Raw genomic sequence first — 20,315 nt, 5'->3', positions numbered from 1 at the left:
TTGCTCGAGACAGAATGAACTTCCTATGAAAACTTTAAAAATTGCACTGGCTGCTTCTCTGGAACGCGCATGCGTCCCAGTGAAGAGATTTTAGAAATTGCCAGTGACTAAAATTAATAGTTCCTACATCACCACCCCCTTAAACAATACTTGCCTGAAAACTTGGAACAGACTTTCTAGCTCAGCATACATGGCATACAGCAATGATGATATTTAATAAAAATTATAAAACAAATGTTAACAATGTTAAAAAAATAAATCTTGTAATGTAAATGGTTGATTAATCTGTCATACTATAAAAAATAAGGTTCGTCCCAATGTCAAGCAGTATTCGGATCAATGAAGTTTCACGTTGCATACCATCGAATTCGACGGTAGGCATCGTGTAGCATCAAAATTTATCAATTAAGCATTAAAAACATTATTATTTTCGTGTGCACCCTAGTTTTCATAAATCTATTATCTCCCTTATTGACAATTCGTTTCCCTAATCCCAATCGTATTGACATAGACACGAGTCTGGTGTCTGGGTGAAAGACATAATATTGTATCAATAGCGAGGGACGATACGTGACTAGAATAGCCTCAAATTCACGATCGCATTATTTGACACATCACCGAAAACGAAAACGATTCGAATGTGACAATAATTCCAAACGACTTGAGGTTTATTTTTTCCTAAATACGTGAGGATCATACGCATTGGATGCTTGCGAACCAATATTAGGGGTTGACTTTTTTAAAAGAATGAACTGTGCATATTCTTTTAAGGAATATTAATTGGAATATGGAATATATATTATTTTTTAGATATGCACAGTTTTTGCTAGGGCCCATCAAAAAATCAATACCAAGCTAATTAACTAACCATCACGACGTTTCCCGTAGAAGTAGGCAGAGAGGACGTACTGCCAATTAACTCGGCCTTGGCTCACCTCATAATGCAGAACATCATATACTGATGTCAAGTCTAGTTTCTGTCACCGTGCAGCTCACACGTTTCAGAAATTTCGATAAACTCAGTAACCACAAATCACAGTGATACCCAGTTTAATATATTGTTGTTGCAAAAACAAAGCAGGCTGGCTGCGTTTAGTCGCCAGACAGCCCGCAAAAAAAAACTCATTATGGACCGAAGTGTCCAATTATTAATTGACTCAATTAAAATTGAAATAGGAAAATGCTCATCTGTCAAAGAGGCAAAACAAAGGAGTAACATAGAACAAGATAAACACCAGCTAGAGGAAATATGGTGCAAGGAAAAACTTCAACTACAAGAAAAAATAATTGAGCTACAAAATAAACTTATATTAAATGAAGAAAAACAGTCAGAAAAAATTGAAAATTATTTAAAGGAAAAAATGAATCAACTAATACAACGTACAACAAGTCAACCTTCTCAATACCTATACTAGAGGCCAAATACTCATTAATAATTGCAAGTGAAAATACTAATACAACATCTGATGATATTCGAGACATGATAGTTAAAAAAATTAAAACATCGCATTTGGGGATTGCAGTAAATGGAGTGCAAAAAGCATCAAATAAAAAACTAATCATCTCTTGCCCCAATAAGGATCACGCAAAAAAACTAACAGAACAAATAAATATGGTCTTCAAAAATAATATGATCGCGAAAGAATTAGAAAAAAAAAATCCCAAACTATTCATCAGAAATCTACCTATCGACCTATCAGAAAAAGAAATAATAGAATCATTAAAAACCCAAAATGATGGAATTAAAATCATCATGGATGAAAATCCAAAAAACTCAGTAAAATAAGTAAAAATGCTTAAACCAAAAGGACAAAATAATCTTACAAATTATATAATTGAAACAAGTGGAAAACTTAGGAAATATCTCATATCTAAAGAGAAAATTAATATTGGATACCACAGAGTGCGGGTGGAGGATGCTAATCCAATAATGCAATGCTTCCATTGCCTGAGATTTGGTCATTCAGCCGTCAACTGCTTTAATAAGGACAAGAATGCTTCGTGCCTGCACTGCGCCATGGATCATCCTTGGAAAGACTGTCCCAATAAAAACAAAGAAGAAAAATGCAAAAATTGTGATTTTCAAAACAATACTTTTAAGTCAACAAACGATACAAATCATAAAGCAAATAGCAAAAATTGTACGTATTTAAAAAAAATGATGACTATTGCCCAAGGGCGTATAAATTATGAATAGGTATGTACCTACTTTAACATTCTTAATAACTAACTTTAAAATTCTTAACAATACTAAAAACTCAATACCAAAATTTATTTTTTTGTTTCAAATACGCTTGTTTTCTGACATTTCACACAATTTAGCTATACATATTAAAACTTTAAAACAATTGAGAAACATTTTAATATTATTAATCTGCCATCGAAGAGCTAATGATTTATCAGAAATATCCAACAAATATTTAATTATCTATTTCTGTAAAATTTTAAGACAAAAACAAAGCATTAAAATATTAGCCTACTCTCAAAGTGTTAATGTTTGTAAAATATTATTTATACAAAACAAAATTAATAAACTACATAGTATGTATCATCTTTATAATATTATCACTAGTAATATAAGGCTAAGTTGTTCAATATTGTCACCAAAACTATTTCAAGTCAACCTTGATATTATCCGTGTACATATGCTGCTAATTTATAGTTTGTCATCAAAATCGAATTCAGTTTAGACAATTAGTTATAACAATGGCTTGTACCGACATGAGATACAAATACTTGTGAAAAAAAATATTTTAGTTATTAAGTACTTTCTTCATAAACATTATGTCTTTTAGTTACATAGATGATGAAAATGATATTAATTTTTGTAAGGTAAATAACCTGCATGAATGGTTTCAAAAACAAGATACAATAAAATGTAAAACGAGTAAACTTAATTTTGTGGAACTAAACATTAGATCAATATGTAAGTATTGGGACCTATTTCATGTTTATTTTAAAGACTGTTTAAATCAAATTGATATAATCATGCTTTGCGAAATTGCAATTCGTTCGGAACTTGTTAATCTGTATGATATTCCCGGATACAATTCGTATCACTATTGTAGAAGCCATAAATCCGGTGGAGGAATTCTGTTATATGTAAAGAATAACCTCTCCTTCTCACAAATAGTTCTGGACACAAAATATTTTGAGAATGTTTTTGGAATATTGACACTTCCAAATAACAGCACTTTAAATGTCTTAGCAATATACCGACCTCCGAATTTAAATAAGCAAGCATTCTTGTCAGAAATATCCTCTGTGTTTGATAACAATATTAAATCAAATGAAAGTGTTATATTTTTCGGCGATATAAATTTAAATTTATTAAATAAAAATGATGCTATCATAATAAATTATGAAAATATCCTTACTAATAACTATTTAAAAAAATGTATAGATGTCGCTACTAGGGAAGTAATAGTTCTTCAGAAAATAAACCGCTCATGTATCGATCATTTTTATGTGCGTTTAAGTGGAAAGCTACCAGCTGGATTATCCAGTACAATATCTGCGTTCGTGTGTGACTATAACATCGCAGACCACAATACAACGGCTGTTAGTATACAATATAACTCGATAGATAATTTCAAATCTTCTGATTCTAATAACGTGAAAATTCTTTCGCAAAAACTGATCGATAAAAATATTTGTAATTATGATTGGAAATCGCTTCTAAAGGAAACCGAATGTTCTGTTATTTATTTAAAAATTAAAAATTATTTTGATGACTTGTACAAAAACAGCACGATTGAAATTAGCAAAAAATCTAAAAGCAGACCTCATGCCATAAATGATTGGATATCTGCGGATGCACTATATAAAATTAAAAAAAGAGATTATTTATATAAACGTTGGAAAAATGCTCCAACAAACAAATACTATGAAAAAGAATATAAGTGTTACCGAAATGTTTTAAATAAATTGTTAGTTAAATTAAAAACCACATACTATAATGATAAATTCAAAAACCTTTTACAAGATTAAAAAAAAACATGGGACGAGTGTAATCAAATTTTAGGAAAGAAATGTAAAAATAATTGTGACCAAGTTGCCTCCAAATATTTGATGAAAGATCAGACCAAAGAAAATGTAAATAATGATTTTGTTAATTATTTCTCTGATAGTGTTTACAATATGTTACATAAATGTAATTACAGGACAACTGGGTTTGAACCAGAGGAGATGCCTCAAAGTATGTACCTACCAAGGGCCAAAATTGCTGATATAGAAAGCATTGTAAGACAACTTAAAAACTCTTCTCCTGGAATTGATAATATCAGAATGAGCGATATTAAAAAACACATATCTACCTTAGGTCCAATTATAACTCATTTTGTTAATAGAATCATATTTGAGGCAAAAATTCCAGATGAATTAAAATGTAGTATCATCCGAACCATTTATAAAGGCGGTGATCACACTGTATTGGGTAATTATAAACCGATTAGTATTTTGCCATCACTCGAAAAAATCCTTGAAAAATACATTCAGCTGAAATTGATTAAATATTTAGAAGATTTTTCTATTATTGATACAAATCAATACGGATTCCAGAAAAAAAGGGCACTGAAATGCTAATTCAGAAGTTTGCCAGCCTAATAAATAATGAATTAAATAGTAAAAATCATGTATTAGTCTTATTTATAGATTATTCCAAGGAATTTGACACTATTAATCACAAAAAATTATTGAAAATATTAGAAATCATAGGAATAAGAGGGAAACTTTTAAAACTCTTTGAAAATTACTTGAGCAACCGATGCATGAAAATAAAACTTTTGAACACCTTAAGTAAACAAAGGAAAATATTAGCAGGTGTTCCTCAAGGTTCCATATTAGGCCCAATTTTATATATAATTTATGTATCTTTTATTAAGTACATTTTTAAACATGTAAAACACTTTGTATATGCGGACGATACTACATTGGTGATTTCTCGCAGTGATTTGCAATTATGTATTGAACTATTACAAAAAGATTACATTGAACTTTTGAAATGGTCTCACGACTCTGGTTTAATTATAAATGCCAAAAAAACTAAATTGATACATATTAGATCACCCAATGCTAAGGCAAATATTATTACACCTTAAATAAAGACACACACTTCAAATTGCTTACATGTTGGTATTCCTGCAATATGTACATGTGAAAATATTGAACTGGTCACAGAGTATGTATATTTAGGTATTATTATTGGTTGTTTTTTCAAATGGGACTTACAAATAAATAAATTCTGTGAACGTCTGAGATCTATTGTTAATAGATTATATCAATTAAAATTCTATGTTCCAATAGGTACACTTAGAATAATTTATTTATCATTAGCTGAATCTATTATAAGGTATGGAATCACAGCTTGGGGACTTTCATGTAAAACCAATATAAACCATGTTCAATCAGTTCAAAATTCACTAGTTAAATTATAAGCTCATAATTTTTATACGAACAAAGGCATAATGTTCCATACCTTTATCAGAATCTTAAAATTTTCTCAGTAAGATCAATTCTGTGGTATAAAATTATATTTCAGCATATGAATAGCCCTATATACATAAATAGACTGGACCACACTTACAATACTCGTTTTACGATAAATGAAGGACTAATTGTACCTAAGCATTTAAACAAATATGGACAAAGAACACTGGACTACATGATACTTAGTTGCTTAAATATGTTACCTGCTGAAATAAAAAAAAAACCTACAAATGTAAAAACAAATATTATGTTGAAAAATTGGCTCGCTGAAAGAAATAGTTTGTATTAGAGTCTAATACAAACTATAGGTAGATACTATCACTGTTGTGTATATGTTTTTATATTTTCAAAACAAATTGTTATTTTTTATTGTTATCACTGTAGTCATTAAGTAAAATAAGTTTTTATCTTTTTTTGATATTTTTTGTGAAAAGTTGCCATCGACAAACTACTGAAAAGTAGTTTATTGGAACTTTTCTGTTTTTTTCTGTATTTTATTTTATTATTTACTGTAATATATATTTTTGTCTTGCTTTCTTTAAATAAAAAAATAAAAAAATAAATTAATGAAGGCCATCTCTGTTTCATGTTGAAAAATGGCCGCTTCCTCCCCATTAAGGTTTTCTATGGTTAACAGTCGAATGCGGAGGAATTCATAAAGTATGCCATAGCTGACTCCTTCCTACTCCCAACGCAACACAAAAAAACATGTTTGTAATATTTGGCCACGGTTGGCTACTAGTGCTGATGCTTTGGCTGATGATGTTGCAAAAACATGCAATTTTAGTAGGGATTTTTTAGGTTACAATTTTTTCCCTACCGATAAAATACAAAGCCTCCAAGTGTATAATGGTAATGTAACATTTTAGACACCCATATGAGGTAAAAATTGTGAGGCGCGTGTGACGCTGTTCTATTTTTTATGAAGAACATTAACTATAAATTCAGTCAATTTTAATGATGACACCACTTCATGGAAAATAAGAATCTAGAAAAAATATCATCTCGTACATACTTTTCTATTATTCTGACTCTTGACATGGCCCGATTTAAGTATCTGATTCACTTGATCGTGCCATATCTTCCTCGGGCGTCCCCAACTTCTTCTACCCTTCACATTTACTTCATATATTTTCCTTACACTCCTTTATTCGTTTTTTTGGTTTACATGCCCAAACCATCTAACGGTCCCTTTTTTTATCTTACTCATTACGCTTACATGAGCATTGGATTCTTTGCAGTTCTCCACATTTTTCATACGATCATACATGGTTTTACCATACATACGCCTCAGGGATCTCATTTCCACAGCATTCAGTCTGCTTGCATCCTTTCTCTGCCAGTTCCACTGTACCTCACTGCCATACATCAGGGTAGGTACCAGCAATCATTGTGAACTGCTAGCTTCGATTCTTTGAATATTTTTTTAAGCCCTTCATTAACCTTCGTTATCTGCATTTACCCTTCTTTCAATATCTATATCAACCTTTCCATATCTCTAGAACATACTTCCCAAATACATAAACTCATCCACCTGCTCCAAGTACCTATTCATCATTCACAACTATATTGCACACTGTTTTCTAAGGAATCATAATAAATGTTATGTTAATAGGTAATGCTTTTTTCATGACAATTTTATTATTACGAGGTTAAAACTGTTTCTCATTTAAATATGTATTGTGGTAATTTTTTTTTTTTTTAACCAAGAACAAGAACCGAAATACAACACCTTTAACTCAATAAACAACCTAAAACGTCGCGCCGAAAGAAGCAATTAAATGCATCTGAATATTTCATAAACTAATTCACCAGACTTTCGGACTCTTTTAAAAAATGTGAATACTGCAGAAGAATCCCAACTGCTCCCAACCTAGAGCCAGTGAGACTATGACATACCCGATTGGGTTATGTTGTGAGGCTGAAGGTATTGGAGAGGGGAAGGAGATGTGGGGGAGGAAGGTAAGGAAGTACCTCGCTATTCAGATCTGGTCTACAGTTATTTCAAACAATGTTTCAATTCTGAATGGTGGTCTTATACCAGGGCGGTACTGAGAGTATCTTCCACTCGGAGCGTGCCGGAAGTATAAAATATATTATTTTTATGAATACATTGTGAAATAACAAAAATTAATCCAATAAAATTTACTTGCGCACGCCGGGAATTGAACCCGTGACATTCGGATTGCTACTAGTGAGCCTTACCCCTCAACCACGGAGCCCACTCTGGTATTAGTCAACCCAACCCAAAGTAATAATCGCCCCAATTAAGATTGCATTTGTCGCCCGTCGTCATCGTTTCAAAATTAGAAAGTGATTTATATACCTTCTAGCTTGTATGGGTTGAATCACAGTGCAGTTATTACAATCTTTCGACGACTCAAAGATATTCGTGCTTGAACACTCCGTTAAATCAATGCTCGAAAAAGCATCCACCTTTATGTACAAAAAAGTTTAAACGAACGCCTGTCAACACATTAATTTTATTTCGACGAATGTCAGTATTGTGGGGTTAATGAGATCTTGCACGTGATTGAATACAACAATGGTTCCGAGAGAAAACTACAGTTGAATCGAATGATTTACATAAACTGTAAAACAATTGATACAATAGCAAAATAAAATGTTCATACATGCCTTCGGAGACTTATAAAATAAATATTGTTCGAAGTGGTGAATTTGTTTATAGTTTTTGTTTGATGTCTGAAGCATCTGCGCTATTGTGTAAACATTATGAAAATAATACTTTTTGCTACGGTAGTTTGTATAAATCATTAGAAATACGATTAAAAAAGTGTCGTACTTTACATGGAATATTTCATTTAATTAAATTCGACGCTGATTTAGAAAGGTTAAAAATGGATATGACTATTTTATTCTAAATCTCTTCAAATTATTGGTTTATCAATTCATTAATTAATGTCATGCAATCCCATTTGTAACCGGGTAAGTGGATGTAGGGAAGGGTAAATATTAAATGTGGATATTTGATCAATCTAATTGTTCACTTAATCCTTTTTCAATAATAGCAAAATTACTTTGTGGTGTCATTTTAATTACATGAAAATAAAATACTTTGTATAAACCACAATTTAATCGAAAAGGATCGACATGTTTGGAAACCAATGGTTACTTCGTAACGATAAACATAATATTATAATTTATTTAATACATTCGTTTGATTTTTTTAAGGCTTTATTAATATCAATAGCTTTATATCAGTAATATCAGTTCATCTTTATAAGAAGATTTATGGAAAGTGATCTTTCTCAATTAAGTGTGTTGAAAAATTTGAAAAACCCACACTGTTTAGGAACGTCATATGTTCATCCACCCTCATTTAAATATTTCTTGCAGTCTTACCGATGTAAAATGGTGGACAATCATTAGAAATAAGCTTGTAAATGCCAGAATTGCACAATAATTTTCAATGTCCTTTAAATTGATCAAAAGTTTAGACAGAAATTGACGATCTCTCTACCTCTTCTATGTCAATATTGAATGATTTATAAAATACTGATGATGGTTCAGGGTATCTATTCTCCAATCCAGGCTGCTCGAAATTGCCGTCGAAAGTACATAAATTGGTCGAAAATCTTATTCTTGAGTTTCGTCGAAGGTACATTACATAAACCAAAAGTCATTCCACTCAAACAACGAGTGGGTCAAACCACTCGTTGTTCGATTGGAATGACTTCGTCAAGAATCGAGGCCCTGGTCGAATCGAAAACGGTTTGTTTATATATTTTACTCAAATAAAGTGGTATTCAAACTAAGTTATTTTAGTCTAATTATAAAATATTTCAAAATTTCATAATTTCCATGAAATGATTTTAAATGTTTTAAAATTATAGTAATACTTATGAATGTGATAAGGCGAAATAATAATAAAGCCTTCAAAGATAAAATGGCAAAGTTTCGCCGCGTTTAATAAACGACGAAGTAATGAGCTATTCGCCGTTCATCATTATTCTAGGAAAGGTCATGAAAGTCAAATAAGACAAATCGCTTCTTCGCGTTATAATTCTCCCACAGTATTGTGGAATATAATATAATATTCCGTGAAGGAATTTGATTATATTGGCGAACTTTTATGTACATCTTGCTTCTGCGTTGAATCCTAATTCGTGGATTTATTATCTTCACATGAATACGTAGATATTTCTTCAAATGATGAGAAACATAAGTTTTGTTAGTTAGGCGGCTTCTAAAATTCTTCCAGCGATATTTTATCAGAAAACTTGGAAAATTTAGTGTATTTCACATCATCTAATTATTATTAAAAAGCTAATTTAATACCTATAAATAATAAATGTACATTGACGCTCATACCTGCGCAAATATTCTTAAAACTGCTAATTTAGTTTATTTTTAAATTTTGAAGTTATTTTGAATTTATCTGAATACCTTTTGAAGCTTTCAGTGATACTCAAAAGTATAAATCATTGCAAATAATTGAAGAAGAAAATAAGTTTAAGTTAATTGAATATATTTCTAGGGTAATAATATTTTTTCATTATAAATGACCGAATATAACCATGTTTCAATAGGTCTATTGAGAGAGTGTTGTCGTGGTAAGATAAGGTTTGGGTTCAATTCCGAGTTGCAACCGTTACCTTTTTATTATCTGTTTCTTTTTGTATTTCGCATTTCATTGATTCGTATTTCTTGTTATTCAATGATTATATATTTATTATTTATTTATTTAGATGACAAAAAACGTGAATGAAAAAAAATAGCTTTGTGTGATAGAACATATCAATAAAGACTAGTCCTTTTATATTTTAATCTTAAAACGTGACATGCGCTCCTGTTCCTTTAACTAAAAGATAGCTAAAGCCAAATAAAGATAGCAGCCGATACAAATATGAAAATGAAGATATTGTTATAAGTTATTAGTTAAAGTATGATACAGTTAAATACCACTGAAAGAAATAGGGTCGGATTAGCTCAGCGGCAGAGTAGCGCCCCGGCAAGGATGAGGTCCTGGGTTCAATTCCTAGATGTGACCATGTCTTTTTCTGTTTCAAATTTTCGTTTCAAAATCGCTAATATTATCTTCAATGATTAATGTTTGATTAGTATATACGAATACGAACTGATTAAACATACTCATAATCAAATCGATTTATTTATTCTTCCTAACATGTCTTTACACACCCAATGTTACATTGTTCTTATGCATCGTCTAATATTTGCTACTTTGTAATGTACCAATTATTATTATACGTATATATTATACAACATCATTTGCAAGTCTCTCTGAGGCTTTGTGTAATTTTAATGTATTTACAACTCGGCTACAGGTTCCAGCCGCCCTCGGGACAAGTACTAATGCTAAACGAAGTGAACGCTTGTTAGAATTAGAATCTTTCCATTAAATATTATATCATATTATAATACGTAGGGAGAATGTACTACTGGTTGTGAATTGAGACAAAAGCATTTAAAGAAAATGTGCTTTCTCCTTGAAGTATTAAGTTCTAAAAGAAAACGTGAAATATTCAATTAAGTTATAGCCAACCAACAGTATCTGATAAATCCAAAAATATTATTAACTAATGCTTTATGCTCGGCTTCTCTCTAGTTTCACAGCCAATTTATTATGAAATAATACTTTATGCAATTTATCTCTAGTTTTGCAGCCAATTTATTATTAACTAATCCTTTATGCACGGCTTCTCTCTTGTTTCACAGCCCATTTTATTATTAACTAATAATTTATGCACGACTTCTTTCTAGTTTCACAGCCGATTTATTATTAACTAATCCTTTATGCGCGGCTTCTCTCTTGTTTCACAGCCCATTTTATTATTAACTAATACTGTATGCACGGCTTCTCTCTTGTTTCACAGCCCATTTTATTATTAACTAATACTTTATGCACGGCTTCATAATCATTTTTGAAAGATTTTTACTTCGAACTAGAAAAAAAAGAAGTTTAGACGGAGCATTTTTTTGGGTTTGTTCTAACTGCCTTACCTTTTTTTTAATAGTTTCAATATCGAGGTAAAATAGAAATGTTTAAACGTTTCTCACTTTACAATTTAAAAGCTAGATAGCTTGTGACGGAAGCGAACTGAAAAAATGTCTAGTCCTAGAAATTTCAGATCATACTGTTAAAAATTCGCCCACCGTTTGCCTATTTACCAAAGAACGGACCAAAATATGAAGAGCTAAAAAACGAGCTTGAGCTAGAAAACCGTAAAATTGTAGAGTATTTAAAATACCTAATCGCTTTTTGGTAAAATATCCAAACTACGGGTATTTCAACACCAGTCGTTGCGTGTTATTTTCTCTTCTTAACATCATCAAATTACACTTTTACATAATTTCCATAACACAATTTACCTAAGCTCTAAACAAACCCAAAGCTATCTCTAAACAAATATTTTCCCTGGGGTTTTTCTTTACTAAATCGTGTTGACCCTTCAATATTCCACCTGCTTAAATTTTGCTTTGCTTTTGTTTCGTACATTTGAAAATTTCGAGCTACAGAAAATATTACAGAAAAAGAACTTCGTTTTATAAAATAAAAGCCTCAATGAGATTTATAATTGCCATATTTTTGTTTATTTATAGATTTTGTGATTCGCGGGTTTTTTCGATTCCTGTGCCAGAATTATTTTGCTATCGATGATATCATAAATTATTACTTTAATACCTCGGAGAGCGGAAATGCTTTCACATTTTAAAATAATAGCAGCAATATTTCTGTCCAAAATGGTCTACGCACTGACCCTGGAGAAGAAATCAGTATAAGCTATATGAATTTATAGCCAAATTGACATGGTTTTTGTTCTATTAAAAATGTACAAATGGTTGAATTCTAAGTATTTGAAAAAGGATTCAACATACATATGGAAGAATGGAATCATTCGAGCATTCATTAGATGAAAATGCCTAAATAGTCAGTTTGAAAATACTTCTTCACCAATATCGTTAGTAAATAGGAATGGTTCAAGGCGTTATCCCTGAGGTATTCCGGAAACGGTTTTATTTTAATTAAATCGGTTGAGGGGGTTGAAACCCGTCTTGATTATGAATGAACGCTATTCTTCGAGCTGTAGGGTTATTGGTGGAATGAAATGAACACATCATATGTATTGTTTCGTAGTGCTATCACACAAATAATGAAGTATTGAATTCTGTCAGTCTAAGTTTAAACTGTTGGGCTCACAGTTTACACCCGCAAATTTTGCAAGCTGGTTCCCTACAACAGAACATCGGACCATCTCAAATATGGTCTAACTTACTCCGCAGTAAGATTTTTTATCTCTGGCTAACGCCATTGATGCAAAAAACAATGGTCAAGACCCGGGAAAAGTGCACAATTTTGACTTTAACTTCATTTGGAAATAACACACCAAGCTGCCTGAGCTGAAGTGAGTTCGTATATTTGACAATCGCATATCATGAACATGTATTTTCCAAAACATCAAACTAATAAAACGTCGTGTAAATATAAAATTTTAATATTAGGGTTATGTGGAAAATGCGAAAAATAAACCAGCGCATTGCGTGCGACCGAATAATTCACATTTTTTATAATGAAAGCTTTGTTAACCTTTCCCTTACTGTGCTAAAAAAATCCACGCGTTCCGGTGCTGTGTAGTCAATACACATCTCAAATAAGCGATTTAATATCGGAAAAATATGAACATTCAAAGCTAATCGATTATGTTTATTATATTTTATATCAAAAGCGATAATAATTGTAATTTAATTGCTGAAAACATGAAAAACCTTCGGCAAATGCTAAAGAAACGTGCGAGGGAAACATCTAACGACGGTTCACGGGCGACTGGCTAGCGGCTGGCGGCAGCTGTGCAGTCGTAGGTATCGATGGTCTAAATCAAAATACAACTGCAGACGTTTGGATGTCTCATGTTCCCGCATAGCGAATTAAAGCGGGACATCAATAGCGTGTCATTTCCTCGCACACTCTTCGCGTATTAGTATTTACACGGTTCATTGTATTGGTGTATTTGTTCCCGATTTTTAACAAAAATCTTTGAATTTTAATTGAAATTGTAAACTATGTTAAATATTATTTTTTTAATTCAGTGCATTAATGTATAACGGAGGAATACCTAAAAGCTCAACCCAGAATTTATTATATTTATATAGTTATTAAAGTTATAAGAAGCAATGTGTAGTAAATACACACCACAGATAAGGAAAGATTAATAATTATAAGTAATTTTTGATGGTGATAATTTTAAGATCAATAAAATGAGTAAATATTGTCGAAATCTTATGTGTATTTAACCTTTGTGTGTGTTATCAATGTTCAATTTTCGTAGAATTGTTTTCAAATGTCCACGCTCGTGTTCCGATCTATACAAGTACTAACGATATCTATCAAGTTATCACTTCCAATATACTAGTAGATGTACTTTGCTTCAGTGAGGAGAGTTTCAATGGGAGTTCAAGTGTTGTAAATAATTTGTTATCATAATATTAACAAAAAATATATAGGTTGTTATTGACAAACAACACGAACTTTTGGTTTATAACTGAGCAGTTCTCTGAATTTTTCCATTAAATAACGCACCCTGCATGCAAAAAAGTTCTGCATAATTTTCACGATTGCCGTCGAATTTAAATTGCACCCCTATCGAATAATTCGCTTAAATTTGTGTGGTTACGCGCGCCGTTTTGTTAATTGTAATTTTTTAGCATCCGAATATATTTTATAGTATAATTATGTTCCTACACTTAACAAATGTACATAACAGCTTACTTTTCTACGGAAGTACAAGAAAATTATAAAGATTAAACATTTTTGTTACAACCTTAATCAAACGCTTTTTAATTAATGTTGAACTACCTAAATGAATTAATTTTTTTTACTCCGGTAAATTAAAATACTGTAGTCATCAAACAGAATTTTACAAGAAGAGTGAATTAATATTCATTGTTCGTCCCGCTATATTTTATCAAAGACTTCTGTAGTAAAATCTGGAATATTTTGCATGATTTAAAATTTTTATGGTAAATATAGAAATTGTAATATCGTTGTACGGAGCAGAAAGCAAAGAACATAATTACTTCACACTTTTTAGTGGAATATCTGGTGTATTTTGTAATATTTTACAAATTTTATCACAACTTTACACAACATAAAAAAATATCAAAAAATTAGTGAATATTCCGAACAAATTTCTACCATGAATAATTTTAACCATTTACATTGATAATAATAATACTAAAAACGTAGTTGTTCCGAGTGATAAACCTATGTAATATAGAAAATAATCAAATATTAACCGATTTAAATCTGAAAAAAAAAACACTCAATTGCAATTAGCTGAATTGGGCGGAAATTTGGAAGCAAGTTATTCCTAAGCCAATAAAAGCGGATATTTTTGTATCTGCCTTATACTTTCTTAAAGTTGTTATAATAACGAAAATCGGGGACGGGGCTCACAGTTATGGAAATTAGTGCCGCGGAAGTTTCAGTGTAAATTCTGCGAGATCGCAAATAAAACAAACACAATTTTCAATCAAATATTTGACTTTAATGTACAGTACATGGTTACACCGCCTACCGTATACGCAGAATACTTACTTATACAAATATTGCTAATTTATTAAGAATCTCTTCAAATTGGTCGTAATCCGGTTAATAAAGGTATTGCAGGCCCTTAACAAATGAATTGATATGTTTCCTAATAAACTTTAAATAAAAAAACGAATGTGTTAAGTGTTAATGTGCCATACGTTCGCTACGTTTGGTGACTTAACATGGGTGCCCAACTTAGCATTGTCTTGACGGCGGATGCTGCCGCCCTCCTACTCTGTGGCGGGCCGGATTTGGAGAGACCGTTTGAGGGTGTCCTTTTACCACTCCCATCGCCTAGCACTACAGTGGGAAGGATGAATTCAAACGTCCGTCACTCTTAGACACACTGACCCCCAGACTCCTATCCATCCCTCATACATTTTTCTTTCCCAGGTCTTCCTCTCCTTCCTTTCCTTGAAAGAGCCTCCACACAGCTTCCCTAAAGATGACATAAGCCTTGAGGGAAAATATTTTATTCAGGGCCTGTATGTGGAGCTAATATAAAAAAGTTTAACAGGAAACGGCCTGAAATCCAGTTTTAAACCCGATTTAAATAAATCAGCAATACTCCGTGTACCTTTTATTTAATAGTGCAAAGACAGTGATGAATGGCCATCCGCTCATCTATAGAACCAACCTTATGAGACCTATTGTGCTGTCGGTTTTAGATAAATTGTAATTTTTCTTACACTGAAACCATAAATATGTTGAGCCTATTGTAACTACCGGCAGAGACTTTGTCGTTAAGCACTTCCTTTAATTCCCGAGAAAACATTAAATATTATAAATGTTTTGTTCTCGAATCTAGAGAACTATCCTTAGTAAAATTCGCATTACAGCCAAATATCCTAGTAATATTCCAGAGCTCCAGATAGTGCAGCAAAGCTTTCTGCTCTTAAATTCCTAACAAACCCTTGGAAGAGTAATCATATTGACGGTATGCTCTCATTTCTTTAGCTAGGAGACTAGTCTTGGTTTAGTTGTAGGTTTGCCAACTGTTATACCCACTGTGCTCTTGCGATCTGCTCCAGACTGTTATTGTATTAGCCCTGAAAAGAGAAATGTAACATACCTTGCGTTTTCGTTCCCTTGCTCTGGTTCTGTCCGTATTTTTTCCACTGCGCACTGTAAAAAGATGTACATCTTTCTGCTCCATCTCGATACCTTATTAGCCCTGGAAAGAGAAATACAACTGACCGTATGCTCTCTGTCCTGGAGCGAGGAGACCAGTCCTTGGTGTAGTTGTAGGTATACCTTCGGCCTCCGCCCACTGTGCGCTTTGCCTGCCAACGTTCCAGATGGTGGCGCATGGCGTTCTGCACCTCCGTGTTGAGGAAGCAGTAGAAAAGCGCCACCGAGAAACCCTGCGGAATACCAAAAAACGTTATTTTATACATATCTTGGACCAAAATAAAATAATATAATCCCCCCCAGACATAAACATTAAAAATTGCTAAACGTCACGTCAATATGTCCAGTTCTAGCTAAAAAAATGTCCTTCACATCAGAATTAATTTTGTACCCAGTTTTAAATCTGCAGTGGTGTACTAAATCTTACATAACTTTTAAACTAAACATGAAAACGAAACGATTTCTTTTAATTTACTTGTGCATTGAATCAAGGTATATAAAAAATATATGCTAAGTTTAAAAAAATAATAATAATATTATTAAACGAGGATATAAAAATATTTTTTTACAAAATCAATTTTTTTTCTTAATTTTTTTTATAATTAGATTAAAAAAAGTTGTACATTAATCATACTTATTAACATAATATTTTTTTTTCAATTTGGGCTGATGTTAGCCGCCCACCACGCGTTTTACGAAAAAAATTGTCGATTCCCGAACCACACGCCATTTTGAAAAAAATTCAATGACGCTGAAATATAACAAAATTTCAATCGTAAATATCAGGAAAAAACTGTACCAATGGAGTCCTGCCAATTAGTACGAAATGAATGCTTTATTATCTCCAGAGTGATTGGCATTTAAAATTTTAAACACAGATATTACTAATGTATCCCTTTTTCGTTTTTAAGCCGACAGACATCAGACCCGCCGAGACGGCGTCGTTTGATTTTAAGACACATCGCCGTACACACGCCGGGACGGCGTCGTTTGAGGCCAATGGGTTAATTCACTTGAGTAAAGGCGAGTTTGAAAAATTGTGAAATCATGTCACTCAAAATTATCCACAGTTACATGTTAATTATACGTAATGCAATACTAAACAAAAGTATAAATAAAACACTACCTAAAGTAAAAAAAAAAACAATAATTGTTCCTTCATTAGAATAGGCTGTAATCTGCTTAGCTAGGAACTAATATCGACTTCAAAGGACATTTTAAATATTTTTGGTTGTTTTGAACGTTCTCAATATTATTGTTAATTCCTATTGTGTTATTTGATATTTAAATGCATCTAAGTAAAGTAATAAATACAATTCAGCCACCAAGTTCAATAGTTAATCATATGTGTAACCCGTAGTGGGACTAGAGTTTGTTAAATAGATGCTTTGTACCTTTAAGTAGGGTCCCAGAGACACTCAAAATCCCGTTATTCCCACAAAATGTCATAATATAACTCCTTTGATCAAAATAGCGCTGATCGCCTACACATAATGTAAATAATTATTCTGTCCCTCTTGCAAACATCGCGGTAGCCTTTTGCAATTAGCAACATAATGTTTTCACCATGTTGATACATAAATCTAAATGATCCCCTTATGTTCACATTACTTATAAGGGAGAAGGGTTTTAAAAAGTATTATCAGTTAAGCTGTGATATAATTACGTTAGGTCTTATGTACCGAGGGAAACTCACTCGAAATCACTTGAAAATGTAATCCAAACAAAGGATATTACAATTCGATCCGTTAACTTTATCCCCTAGAGTGGAGCTGGAAAGTGAACACAGGAAGAGGAAAATGCATTTAGCTTTAAGGAAACCGCAATTGTAGAAAACAAACGGAGGATGTGCCATCAATATTCCAATGGATTAATTTAAATAAATATATTTTCAAATTTAATATTTCATGCAAACTAGCTAACTTTACGTGTAATGTTATCACAGATTAAAAGTGATGACTTTCAACTTCTTTCAGGGCTTTAAAAAGTCGTGAAACTTTGATTGAATTCCACCGCTATAAAATAAAAGCAACGTTAATTGATCCCTTTTTTGTTTATTTTGTAGAATTTCAAAATATTTTTTTCCACCCCATAACATCTGCTTTTACTACCACCACAATTAATGGGAAAGGAACGGCGCGAAACGCGGCTTGACTTTACTACGTTCCTTTTCCATGATTCGTGGCTAGGCTCGCTCATTTTTCGTCATGTGTATAAGCAGCCTATGAATAAAAATGTGTTGATATATTAGAAATCGTTCGAGAGTATAGACTCTAGAATAAGAAATACATTGAAACGCCGCATTTTTGTAAATTTTCTCCCCAGAGTGCAATTTTTCCTACTCTAGCAATACAAATACTAGAAGACTAATTATTTTTATTGATAGAAAAGGTTTTTCTGCATAGTACAAAGGATATCATTTTTTTTTTTCACTTGAAAACAAACGACTTTAGTTTTGTAGGAATGGCATTGATAATGCTAAATCTCTTACTTGATTGAAAACAACTCTAATAAACAAAAAAAATTAAATGAAAAATACCAGCACATATTGAATAATTTGGCGGGTTTTGAATAAACTGACGTAGCGCAATAAGTAGAGCATCTGACCGGCAGTCAGAAGGCTGCGGGTTCAATTCCCGGTGGCAGCATGTATTTTTCTCGGAAGATTTTTTCAATTTATATAGGTGTTTCAGGCTAATAATTATTGCTGAAAATAATATACTACAAAACTACATGATTATGAAGTGTAGATCTATCTTGTTTCTATACTTCTTCAAAATTCCTCACACCATATGTATATAATGATTATATCATCTCGTAAACTAAACTACTTAACCTTGCCGTATCCACGATGTAACGGAAGTCTACAATGCTTTTTAAAAAATCAATATCTACTCAAATACTTAAAGTCAATATTTTTTTCAATAAATAAAAATAAGCATATGAAAAATATTTAAAAAAAAAAATACGTAATAAGATCAAAAACCCATAGAGTTACGCTGCGTTGAAGGAAGGCACTATGAAGGTATTTTTATCACGGTTGGTTAAGAGAGTGACACAGAAAGGATCGTATTCAGATACAGTCCCTTGACAATTTATTATGGCCACCCTCACACTTTCCTCTATATCTATGTTACAGGCCTATTACAAAAATAACATTATTTAGAGAACAATAGGTTCCTTCACTAGTGTACCTACTCACAATAGCAATGGGGGACTGTACGTGATCGAACTACATTAAAAAAATTCTACGGAAAATAGTGTATTGATAAATTAACTAATAAAGAAAAATATGATTAAAGAATTTCACTGGTAAAATTATTATTGTCAAAGAATGCCCGCTGCATTCATTCCCCGCCGGGATTGATGAGGTCCACAGGGCGACGCCTGAGGCTCTAGACTGGCTCAATGACCTAGATATTCACCACTGACCACCCGAAAAAATAAAGAAGAAGAGGTATTATGCCGTGTTATCTACTACTTTAGCCAACGTTTTGGACAGTGTTGCACTGTACATCGTCACGGCAGTTGTGTAATGGTAAGGCTTGATTTAACATTTTATATTCGTTGGAATTAAACCAGATTCCATACATATGCAATAACGTCATGATTAAACTGCATCCAATGGTTCAGTGATCCGATGAGATCCCGTTTGATAAGATTAGGTTGAAGCTAATGCAGCGGAAAGGAAGATATCAGGCAGCTTGCGGGCGGGCTCATTTAGTGGCGGAATTATCACATATTAGCGCGTCTCGTATTACGGCGGGGGTACAAATAGGCTGCATTCCGTTGAACGGGGTCATTCCATCTGAACCTTAAAACCACACATTCCGGAGAGAAACAGGGGACAAACTGCGGTAACAGATATTAACTGATTTATTGGATCATCAATTAATTATTACAGTTATGAAAAGTTAGAAAATATGTATGTACGTACTAAATCCAGAAATGCAATTTTCCAAATGGTCTCGGTGTTAAATGCGCAGAATATGAATATGGTTAAATATAAATATATATATGTTAAATATATAAACTTATGTAAGATACCATCGAAAGGACCCAATCCTTTTCAACAGAAATAAATATCAGAAAAAACAGGTAACGAACATAGCAAAAGTCAATAGAAGAA

General features: G+C 32.3%; 1 protein-coding gene across 1 annotated transcript in view; it reads right to left on the bottom strand.

Annotated features, from left to right (window-relative positions):
- LOC149418913 (diuretic hormone receptor-like) overlaps positions 1 to 20,315 on the bottom strand; it is a 579,308-nt gene that overhangs the window by 3,516 nt on the left and 555,477 nt on the right. The window contains exon 11 of the mRNA XM_089638437.1: positions 16,253 to 16,419. Within this exon, the coding sequence (XP_089494563.1) occupies positions 16,253 to 16,419 (167 nt within the window). The remainder of the gene's footprint in view (positions 1 to 16,252; positions 16,420 to 20,315) is intronic.

This window comes from Hesperophylax consimilis, chromosome 13 (genome assembly GCF_061612785.1).
Source record: "Hesperophylax consimilis isolate HC1 chromosome 13, BYU_Hcon_1.0, whole genome shotgun sequence".
Taxonomy (NCBI): Eukaryota; Metazoa; Arthropoda; class Insecta; order Trichoptera; family Limnephilidae; genus Hesperophylax; species Hesperophylax consimilis.
The sequence above is the reverse complement of the archived record's forward strand: the minus strand, read 5'-3'. Positions and strand labels throughout refer to the sequence as shown.